Source organism: Xenopus tropicalis, chromosome 4, assembly GCF_000004195.4.
Source record: "Xenopus tropicalis strain Nigerian chromosome 4, UCB_Xtro_10.0, whole genome shotgun sequence".
NCBI lineage: Eukaryota > Metazoa > Chordata > Amphibia > Anura > Pipidae > Xenopus > Xenopus tropicalis.
The window spans coordinates 40699613-40711696 of NC_030680.2; the positions used below are offsets into that span (position 1 = coordinate 40699613).

The window sequence follows — 12084 nt, forward strand, 5'->3', positions numbered from 1 at the left end:
AGCTGCATATGCCAATGGCAAAATGTGGAAATTCGTTGCGAATCCATGCCTGCCAAAAAAATTTGTTCATCATTTTTCCTGGGTGCAGGCACAAGTAGAAGATTTTTTAACCAAAGGGACTGATTATCAGTCTGTGCTTATCCGGATGCCGTAAATCTGCCCTGTGTGCCCTTGCCCTAAAGATAAATTAGGATAAGAGTTATGGGCTGATTTATTACCCTTCAAGCATTTTGCCTCAAGTAGTACAGGTATGGGACCTGTTATTCAGAATGCTCGGGTCCTGGGGTTTTCTGGGTGAGGGATCTTTCCGTAATTTGGATCTCCATAACTTAAGTCTGCTAAAAATCATTTAAACATTAAATAAACCCAATAGGTTTGTTTTGCCTCCAGTAAAGATTAATTATATCTTAGTTGGGATCAAGTACAATGTTATGTTTTATTATTACAGAGAAAAGGAAAAGGAAAACTTTTTAAAAAATTAGAATTATTTGCTTATAATGGAGTCTAGGGGAGATGGCCTTTCCGTAATTCAGAAATTTCCGGATAAGGGATTTCTACTTGCATTGATATTGTTTCCCTTATGAAGTATTTTTCTTTAGCAATTGTTTTGTTTCTTCATTCTGAAGGGCAAAGTCCTGCACCCACAACAATCCAATTTTTTAACATTTAACTGTTTTCAGTAGCCTTAAAGGAACAGTAACACCAAATATGAATGTGTATAAAAGTAATTACAGTATAATGCACTGTTGCCCTGCACTAGTACGACTGGTGTGTTTGCTTCAGAAAAACTGTATTATATAAACAAAGCTGCTGTGTAGCCATGGGGGCAGCCATTCAAAGGAGAAAAGGCACAGGTTACATAGCAGATAACAGATAAAACACCATTATATTCTACAGAGCTTATCTGTTATGTAACCTGTGCATTTTCTCATTTTTTCAGCTTGAATGGCTGCCCCCATGGCTACTATAGGTTTCTGTAGCAAACACACCAGTATTACCAGTGCAGGGCAGCAGTAGTTTTAACTAATTTTAAACACTTTGGTGCTTGTTGGTGTTCCTTTAAGAAATGGTGGTTCAAATTTTGGTAAGTCCTCTTATACATAAAAGCCCAAGTCTATGGGCGCTAAACCATAGCACACATAGCATTGGATTTTAAAGAGAAAGAAAATATTAAAAAATACAAGGTTCTGGTCTCCATGTTCTACAGTCAATTAATATAAAACCCCTCCAGGCTGGAATTAGTGACATCCCACGGGATGAGCCCACAGGCATATGCCCTATATCTTATAAAGTTATAACATCACCTTTGCAATAATACATTTTTTATGTTACTGACTGTTACCTAAAGAACAGCATTTATAAAATCAGGTCACGTTTTCAGTATTTATGCACATAAGGGATCAACAAATTCTGTGGGAGACAATTATCCTGGTACAGAATTCCTAGAGAAGTGAATCTGTTATTTCAGTGCACATAACCATATACCATGTGTAAAATGCAATCAGTGAAGGTGCAGTGCAGTCACTCTGGGGAGATTACCTACTCACCAGATATAGAAGGTATATAAGCCAAACATAATACATAAAATCTCCCAAACATTTGGTATACAAGAATGGGAATACCAAATAGTGAAGTATGCCTTTTTAATAGAAGATAACATTCCAACTGGGTATACTTACAAAGATAATAGGACATAGTGTTGTAATCACTTAGAGCCCAAATGCAAGTTTCAAATTCTCCTACATGTCTCATGTAGTCCGCCATGCTTCCTCAGGAGGATATCCTGATTCTGATTACTTATACAATGCTATTTGTCCCCTTCACTGCACTGCACTGCACATCACTGATTGAAATTGTTTTACACATGGTATACAATTATGTGCAATGAAATAAGAGATTCGCTGCTCTAAAAATTCTGCCCAGGAAGATTGTTATGCTTTTTCCCCACAGAGCTTGTTCTTAAAGTAATTCTGACATGAAGAAACTATTTTTTAAGATATGAATCTGCATAAAAAGTTACCTATAACTAATCATTTTTTTGCTGACAGGGTTGCTTTTGTAAGTAATTGTTACTTGGAGTCCCTAAACCTGACTGTTTTGCCAACCTGACTGTCCATTCTCAGCCTGTCAGTTATAGCTTCTAATGGTAACGGCCTCCTGCTGCACAAATATAGCAGCCCCCTCATAGAGGAACACGGGTGATCAGATAGGTAATGTAAAGCATTGGACAAATACTTTTATGGCAAAACTATAAATAGCATGCAAATACAGTGTTTGTGTGATGGTCCTGCAAGGTGGACTTATTGGGTGAGAGCTGCAAGCAACAAAATTCACTTTTGGATAAAGCACTGATCAGACTCTGTTTTCTCTGTTTTTTCACAAATTTCTCTTTTGTCTGCATTTTTGTTTTGGCAAGGCATGCCAAGTCACGGAGCTTTGTATATTGTGCCCAACAGCTTTGAACCCCCTGAACCAGCTAGTGAAGGGTTTACAGACTGCAATTATTTATATTTAAGTAGGCATTAGTTCACAAATTATTAATCCAAGATTAGTGATGAGCAAGTCTCGTTTAGTTTCACCGGAAAATTCACGAAACGGTGAAAAATCCGCAAAACACATTTGTGCGTGACTTTTTTGTCATGTCACCCACATGTTTTTTTTGATGCACGCATCTTTTTCTGAAATGTGACAGCGCCTAATTTGCCTTATCTGCGTTTTGATGTGACCGCACCTATTTTGACGCAACCATAACTTTTTTTATGTGTGACGCATTTTTCCGCAGCAAATTTTCCCAGATGTTTTGCGAAACAATTCACCAATGGCGAATCTATCCAAGATAAATAAATATTTAAAAAAATATTTCTTGACAGTTACGGCCCAAGAAGCAGAAATTCCCCCCCCAAATTTGCAGTTCTCTTGCAATCAGCATGCCTCCTCTGTATAAGTGAATGTACTATGTATGCAAAAAATACCCTTGCCATGCTGCAGCATAACAGACAATAGGAGACGAGTATGCGCATAATTTGTTCTCACCGGCATGCACAATATACATCATGCCAACCACTGCTTTGTATGATGAGAAGTGCCTTTGTAAGCATTGCAAATAAACAGATGAACACATATATTATGAGTGATAACTTGTGCCTGCCTTAGTATTTGAGAGCTGTTTGATAAAGTGAAGGTGAATGTAAGCGACAGGTGAACAGAGGGGGCAAGTCATTTGTGATGAGATGTGTCTGATGAGTATTGTTCTGAATGATTATACACTATGCTTTTGTGTTTCACTAATATAAAAATATATTTGTAATAAAGGAGATTCATGATAGATTGAGATTTTATTTGGGAGCTGTCCAACACAAATAAAGAAAAACACCAGCACAGTGTCATTTCAAATGCTAATTGCATGTCCATGTATTACTAACAGTGGCTGTAAAGCAACACAAAAACACAACAGTAAACTGGTACCATTGCACACTTAACAAAGCTGTACTTTCGAAAAAAAAAAAACATTCCTACCTTTTTTAAATAAATATTAATAATATATTGCACAGCTATCAGCCTGAGTCTTTTCCAGTAATTATGTACAGATTATAGCAATTAATATATAATGTAGATGTTTAATACCCCCTTAATCTACACAGGTCAGACTTGTGTTGATGGTAAGTGAGGGGAAGGAGAGGAGGGGCACATGCTAGATGAAAATAATGTAAAAACCTAGAGCCAAAGACATGGAAGGAATTAATATACACATGTTGGATCCATGGCTAATGGCCAGATTAGCTATTTGTGGGCATTCTGCTCTAACAAATAGTTATAATCAGAAGACAAAAATGTAACTACAGATGATAAATTACAAGTGAAATTGTAAATATTACTTATCTGCTTAATGGAAAATGATGATAAAAGTGCATTAATAAAAAAAAAAAATCAGTTTAAAATAAACTGCTAAAGCATGTGAAAATAAAAAGGATAGCCCTTACCTCTACTAAAGAGGGCACTAATAAAAACAGTGCATAATTCAAGCTTTGCAATATACATTTTTCAATGGTGTCGTATTTTATTTGGGAGATGATATAACCTGATACAGTACTTGAATATAGTTTTCCATGTTTTTTCAAGCAGAATATGTTTCTCCACTCTCCAGAAACTCATCCATTGTTTCACAGACTTGTTTGGAAAAAGAACAGTTCTACAGTACATCTTCCTCTCACAAATAACAGAATTCTCAAGCACCCGACCTTCCCTTTGTCCCAGTTGCTCTTATATCCATATCCAATCAATAAACTCTCCTAGTTAATCCTCAATCATCTATGTTTTTATTTGGGTCTCTTGTTTCTTTGCCTGCCTTCTTCTGTATTTCACTTCCTCCCCACTCTTTTTCATTTCCTTCCTCTTCCTCCTTATCACTGGTGACGAGCTGGTCCTGCCTCAGAGACAGAACAGACATAAAATGAAATAAATAAATAAATAATTTAACAACTAAGTGCTCCTCCTACTAACTTTTTTCTTCTTATCCTTTTCTTTCTCCTCTCCTTCTTTCTCCCTTTTGATCTCTCTCTCTTTTCTTACCTTCTCCTATTCTCCCATATTGCCATATACTGTCTCTGTCTCTTTTCCTTGTCTCCCCCATCTCATCTCCTTAGGTTACCATCTCAGTTGATGGGATACTAACTTCAACTGGATACACCCAAGAGGACTACACCATGCTGGGGAGTGATGACTTCTTTTATATAGGGGGCAGTCCAAACACTGCTGACCTTCCAGGATCCCCTGTCAGTAACAACTTTATGGGCTGCCTTAAGGATGTGAGTGCAATAAAAAATTAAAAACAAGAATCTTAAATACTAGAAATAACAGAATATAAAATGTTATATGAGAAATGAAATACTGTGATCAACAATAAGCTATTTCATGTCAACTTACTCTTTTCATTAGGTTGTCTACAAAAATAATGACTTCAAACTTGAACTTTCCCGTCTTGCTTCAGAGGGAGATCCAAAAATGAGACTCAGTGGTGACCTTGTATTTCGCTGTGAGAATGTTCCTTCTCTAGATCCTGTCACATTTCAGAATCCTAATTCTTTTTTACGCCTGCCACGTTGGGAAACCAAGAAGGCTGGATCCATATCCTTTGACTTCAGGACAACAGAGCCCAGTGGTCTCCTGCTCTTTAGTCAGGGGAGGCCGCGTGTAGGTGGGAGTGCATTGGGAACAGGTGCAGGAGCAGTGGGCACTGGAAGACCAGAGAGACAACCAAAGGCAGACTACTTTGCAGTGGAGCTGCTTGAAGGGACATTATATCTTTTGCTTGATCTTGGATCTGGAGGCATTAAGGTTAAAGCTAGTCACAAGAAAATCAATGATGGAGAATGGTGTCATGTGGACATTCAGAGGGATGGCAGGAAAGGTTAGTTTATGCATATTCTTATGTGTAAACATGATTTTTTGTTTCAACAGCAGCTAATCATTAGCATCTTTTCAGAAAATATTAAAACTGTTTATTGATTTTAAATTTATTTGAAATTTAATTTTTATTGAAAGCTACATTTACCTTTTTGTTTGCTATTGTCTCCCCTGTTGACACCCCTGACAAATCAAAAATCTGAAACCTTGTTTTGGTGCTCTTCTTCTAGAACTGACTCTGGTTAACACAATGCTGATGCGGTGTGTTTTATAGATGAATGATGTGATACATTAATTAATGCAGACCCCTGGCTGACACTCCTTCTCAGGGAATCTTAGCTCAGCCTGGTTTCAATGCCTTTTCACCCCAGTTAAATTTAAAGCATAGCTACAGAAGAGGTGCTTAAGGGGAGATATGATAATTATATATAAAAATATAAGGGGACCATAGAATTGATTTTCTGATGCTTTAGCAATTAGTAAAACTGTTATCAGTATAGACAGGTAGGGCACTTTAAGATTTACTTTTCCACCAAGTTGAAATGTGTGCAGTTAAAAGACAGTGTTATTGTTCTGTTATGTTCTATTGATCAAAACATCCCAGCACAAGCAGTGTTCCCTGTAGTTCCTTTTTGGTTATGTGCCCAAAAAAAGTCTTTTGTGCCATATTTTAAACTTGTGTGAGTATTTTTAAAAACTATGTGCTCAGGTAAGAATACATTTCTTTGTGTGCACCGGCCTTAAAATGTGTGTGCACGAGTGTGCAGCTTAGGGGGAACATTGAGCACAAGGCTAATGTATGAAAGCAGCTCCATGCTGCCTTGGTGAGACTCTGAAGCACCTGTATGACAACCCTTATATAATGGCCATGGACAGTAATGGCCAAAGGCCAAAGAAGATGTATCTAAATATGCTTCTGACACATAGTGAGTAGGCAAGAGGGATGATAGTTATGTGCAGCCCACCATTAGAGAATCAGAGGGTTGGAGCTCTAACTGGGCCCAGGTACAAGGAGAGTCTTTCTGATGCTGGCCCCCTCTTTTTCCTTCACTTACTTTTTTACCTTTGATGCAGGTCAAGAGGGCCCCCATCACCAATTTAAAATAAAAAATTTTGTCTCAAAGTTACCAGGAACAGCTTTTGCGGGCTGGGTCACCCACAGAGCACTGACGCCTGGGGCAAGAGTCTCAATTTGCCCTTGCCTACTTGAAGAGACCAGTCACTAGCAGTGCTACCAAAAAAGCATTTCTCAGTACAGCAAACTATAGCAAAGCCCTTAACAGGCCTGTCAAAAACACAGCTTGATTATTAAGGCTAATGCCAGACGAGGTGTAGGGCGGATATTTTCGGCAAGTGGAAAAATGCTTGCCGAAAATACCGCCCTATGCCTCCTACATGTGCCTGCACCCGAATGAATGGAGTATGCTCGGGTGCAGGCACATGTAGCTGAAATATGCATAAAAATGTGAGACTTTCAAACTTTCACTTTTTACGCGTATTTTCGCTACATATGCCTGAACCCGAGCGTATTCCATTCGGGTACAGGCACAAGTAGGAGGTGTATGGTGGAATTTTCGGTACTTGCCGAAAATATCCGCCCTACGCCTTGTCTGGCATTAGCCTTAAATGTACCTTGACGAAATACATGTTGCATACCTTTGTGGAGTGCAGGGACAGACGTGTCTCTCTAAAGGCAACACTATTGTGGAAACTTAATAGCAATACACCAATGTGCTGAAAGGGATTCTGTCATTATTTTTATGGTGCACTTATTTCTAAATGACACTGTCTACATAGCAAATAATTCACTCTGCCATTTAAATTTTATTCTTGAACCACCAAATGTATTTTTTTAGTTATAATATTGGTGTGTCAGCGCCATCTCAGTGCATTGTGCCTGAGTCTGAGCTTTCTAGATACATTAGAACTGCTTTCAGATAACCTATTGTTTCTCCTACTCCCATGTAACTGGAAGTGTATTCATGTACAGCAAACTATAGCAAAATCCTTAATAGACTTGTCAAAACACAACTTCCCTGCCCTGAGGAAGCATTCAAGTGCTCCTGGCAGACACAATTCCTTTTTGCAGTAAAACAATACTATCTTTGGGTTTGGCTAAAGCAATTTGTTCATACAGTGTCCAGTTAAAGGGGTTGTCCACCTCTTTTAACTTTTAGTAAGATGTAGAGAGTAATATTCTAAGACAATTTGCAATTGGTCTTCATTTTCTTATTATTTGTAGTATTTTTAATTATGTCAGTTTTTGTTCGGCATCTCTTAATGTAAAGGGGAACCATCCCTTTAATGGCATATTTTCTACTACAGGTCCCCTGTTATCCAAAATGCTCAGAGCCAGGGGTTTTCCAGATAAGTAATTTGGATCTCATAACTAAAGACTACTAAAAAACATTTAACCTTTAAAAAACCCAATAGGATTGTTTTGCCTCCAATAAGTATTAATTATATCTTTAGGATCAAGTACAAGGTACTGTTTTATTATTACAGAGAAAAAGGAGTCAGTTTTAAAAATCTGAATTATTTAATTACAATGGAGTCTGTGGGAGATGGCCTTCTAGTCATTTAAAACTTTCTGGATAGCACGTTTTAGAATAACAGATCCTATACCTGTATTTCATATGTACTGCCGGCCACGTCCCCTAACTCCCCCCAGGGGCCCCCCTAACCCCCACAGGGTCCCCCACCTGACGTCCTCCCCGAGCACGCATACATTTAACGCGTTGGAACAGAACAGTCAGCCGGGGGAGTGCCGGCAAGGGTCGGGTCTGGGCCACCGAGGCCCACTGGGATTTTTTTCAGTCTGACCCTGCCTTTAGCCTCTAAAACTTTGTGGCACAATATTTCTCATTTGTTGCATTTCTCTTAAATGATGTATTTCATTTTTAGCTTGTTTCATTTTTAACTTCAAATTTTTACAGGTTCTATCTCAGTTAACAGTCGAAACACCCCATTCCAGGTTGGGGGTGAAAGTGAAATTCTTGACCTTGATGGGGACATGTATCTGGGGGGACTGCCTGAACCTAGAGAGGACTTACAGCTTCCCCCTGAGGTCTGGACAGCATCCCTTGGTCTGGGATTTGTTGGTTGCATTCGGGACCTCTTTGTTGATGGCAAAAGCAGAGATATCCGACGACTGGCAGAGTTACCTGGGGCTCCTGGCCTTGCTCCTTTCTGTACTCGGGAAACACAGCGACAGTGTACTTCTTCGCCTTGTAGAAATGGTGGGCAATGCCGTGAGGGTTGGAACCGCTACATCTGTGACTGTGTGGGGACAGGATACCTTGGGGACAGCTGTGAGAGGGGTGAGAAAATAATTATTACCTCAATATATAAAAAGACTGTATAAAAATTTGTTCAACTTTTTTTTTCTCAAAATTTTTTTTTGAATTTTTGTGAAAGTTTTACGACATGTTTGAGAATATATTGGCATTTCTCGAAAAACACAGGAAATTTAAGTGTACATTCATTTCCATGAATCCTCTTTATCTTTCCAAAACAGGAAGTGCCCAGAAGCAATTTTAGGAGCATTGGTGCTCATCCTTGGAAAACAATAATGCGTTTAAGTTAAACTTGAAAGTGTGTGAAACAGAAAACAATAATGTGATTAACTTCCCCTTGAAAGTGTGTGAAATAGAAAACAATTAGGTGATTAACTTCCCCTTCCCCTTCTTCATGTTTCTTTTAGAATAAAACTCAATAGGACTCAATGGTTCTCGGCAGCTTAAACCTGGTGTGCCTTTTGTCAGTCTAAAAAAGTCACATAAAGTTTTATAAATCTCGAACATTTGTGGCTTTTTAAAAAATGATATTTATTCATCGAGAAAATACTCAGAATTATCAGAATTTAAAAAAAACAAAACTCAAAACAATCATATACTGTCAAAAACACATATGTAATTTAAAAAACGGAACTAAAAAATTTCAACACTTTAGTTTTGTCAAATCGCTCTGCAAAGCGGCAGCATCCTGCATTGAACTTATTATTTTGCACAATTTAGTATCATCAGAAAAAATAGAAATGGTCCTCCATCTCCAAGCGTATAATAAACAAGTTAAAAAGCAAAGGACCAAGGACTGACCCCTGTGGTACTCCACTAACAACACTGGTCCAATTAGAAAATGTTCCACACTTTTTGTAATCTGTCCTTTAGCCAGTTCTCTATTCAAGTACAATATTATGTTCCAGGCCAATATCCGTCATCATTAACTTTTTGTGCTGTACTGTATCAAAAGTCCAAGTAGTCCACTGTCATAAAATGCAATTAAATTAGTCTGAAAAGATGTTATGCATAAAACCATTCTGGCACAAACTTTACAAAATTATTGTGATGTGCAATGTATTCAAGTACCCTATCTCTTATTACCCCTTCCAAAAGATTTCCTACTAATGATACCAGACTAACAGGCCTATAGTTTTCAAGCTAAGAATGGGATCCCTTTTTAAATAGCGGCACCACATTAGCAATTTGCCAGTCCCTCGGCACCATGCCAGACCTTAATGAAGCCTGAAAATTAAGTGAAGAGGTTTGCCAATTACAGAGCTAAGCTCGTTTAGTACCCTGGGATGAATCCCATCTGTTCCAAGACCTTTGTTTAACTTTATATGTTCAAGTATCTTTTGAGTTTCCTCCTGAGTGAACAATGCATCTGTGGTTATATTACTAGAATTGGGTTTATTAAAAAAGGAAGCCTTCATTAGTTGGTTATTCAGTTGTGTACACAGATGAAAAACAACAGTTCAGAATTTCTGCTTTTTCCCTGTTTCCCTTGTGATAATAAGGGCCCACCCCTTCTTGTTTAATTTTTTTTTCTATTAACAAATTTAAATTATTTTGGATTCCCTTTACTCCTTCCTGCAATACCCTTTCCCATCTCTATTTTAGCTTGTCTGCTTAATTGGCTTCCTTGTACTTGATGAAAGTTTCTGCTGTCCCAGCTAACTAGCACATTTATTCTTACCAACCTTGACACTAACACTTTTATCAAACCATAAAGGTTTTGCAAATATTAGAGATGAGTTCAGCAATATTTGTTTCAAAAGAGAATCATTTCTAGTAGGTTCTTGAACTGCCTGAAATAAAGCATTTTTACAAACCTGTAAACTTTTTCTGACTTGGGCCCCCCATTACTCCAGTCAATGTCTGTATAATTGAAGTTCCCTATAATAACAACTTGGCCTAGTTGTGAAGCCTCCTCCATCCTCATCCTCCTCATGTATACGGGGTGGTTGATAGCATCCACCAATGTTCATTTTCTGTGTAACTTTTAGCCCTACTGAAATCTCTACTCAAAGGGATTCACACCCTCCCCTTTCCTTTAGCACATAGTTACATAGTTACATAGTTACATAGGGTTGAAAAAAGACCAGTGTCCATCAAGTTCAACCCATCCAAGTAAACCCAGCACACACAACCCACACCTACCAATCTATACACTCACATACATAAACTATAAATACAACCACTAGTACTAACTGTAGATATTAGTATCACAATAGCCTTGGATATTCTGATTGTTCAAGAACTCATCCAGGCCCCTCTTAAAGGCATTAACAGAATCTGCCATTACCACATCACTAGGAAGGGCATTCCACAACCTCACTGCCCTCACCATGAAAAACCACCTACGCTGCTTCAAATGGAAGCTCCGTTCCTCTAATCTAAAGGGGTGACCTCTGGTGCGTTGATTGTTTTTATGGGAAAAAAGAACATCCCCCATCTGCCTATAATCCCCTCTAATGTACTTGTACAGAGTAATCATGTCCAGCGCCTCTTTTCCAGAGAAAACAACCCCAACCTCGACAGTCTCACCTCATAGTTTAAATCTTCCATCCCCTTAACCAGTTTAGTTGCACGTCTCTGCACTCTCTCCAGCTCACTAATATCCTTCTTAAGGACTGGAGCCCAAAACTGCACCGCATACTCAAGGTAAGGCCTTACCAGGGACCTATAAAGGGGCAAAATTATGTTCTCATCCCTTGAGTCAATGCCCTTTTTTATACAAGACAGCACTTTATTTGCTTTAGTAGCCACAGAATGACACTACCTGGAATTAGACAACTTGTTATCAACAAAAACCCCTAGATCCTTCTCCATTAAGGATACCCCCAACACACTACCATTTAGTAGATAGTTCGCGTTTATATTATTCCTACCAAAATGCATAACTTTGCACTTATCAACATTGAACCTCATTTTCCAGTTTGCTGCCCAGTTTTCCAATTTTGTCAAATCGCTCTGCAAAGCGGCAGCATCCTGCATGGAACTTATAGTTTTGCACAATTTTGTGTCATCAGCAAAAATAGAAACAGTACTCTCTATGCCCACCTCCAGGTCATTAATAAACAAGTTAAAAAGCAAAGGACCAAGGACTGACCCCTGCGGTACTCCACTAACCACACTGGTCCAATTAGAAAATGTTCCATTTACAACCACTCTTTGTACTCTATCCTTCAGCCAGTTCTCTATCCAATTACAAATATTATGTTCTAGGCCAATATTCCTTAATTTGATCATTAACCTTCTGTGAGGTACTGTATCAAACGCTTTAGCAAAGTCCAAGTAGATGAAATCAACTGCCATTCCAGCATCGAGGTTCCTGCTCACCTCCTCATAAAAGGCGACTAAATTAGTCTGGCAAGATCTGTTACGCATAAAACCATGC

The 12084-nt window shown here is 38.5% G+C and overlaps 1 protein-coding gene across 12 annotated transcripts in view; it reads left to right on the plus strand.

The window, feature by feature from the left end:
- Positions 1-12084, plus strand: part of nrxn2 (neurexin 2) — a 335460-nt gene that overhangs the window by 154779 nt on the left and 168597 nt on the right. For all 12 annotated transcript variants that reach the window (XM_018093463.2, XM_018093466.2, XM_018093462.2 and 9 more), the window contains 3 exons: positions 4644-4805; positions 4936-5407; positions 8340-8723. In XM_018093463.2, coding sequence (XP_017948952.1) covers positions 4644-4805; positions 4936-5407; positions 8340-8723 — 1018 coding nt within the window. The remainder of the gene's footprint in view (positions 1-4643; positions 4806-4935; positions 5408-8339; positions 8724-12084) is intronic.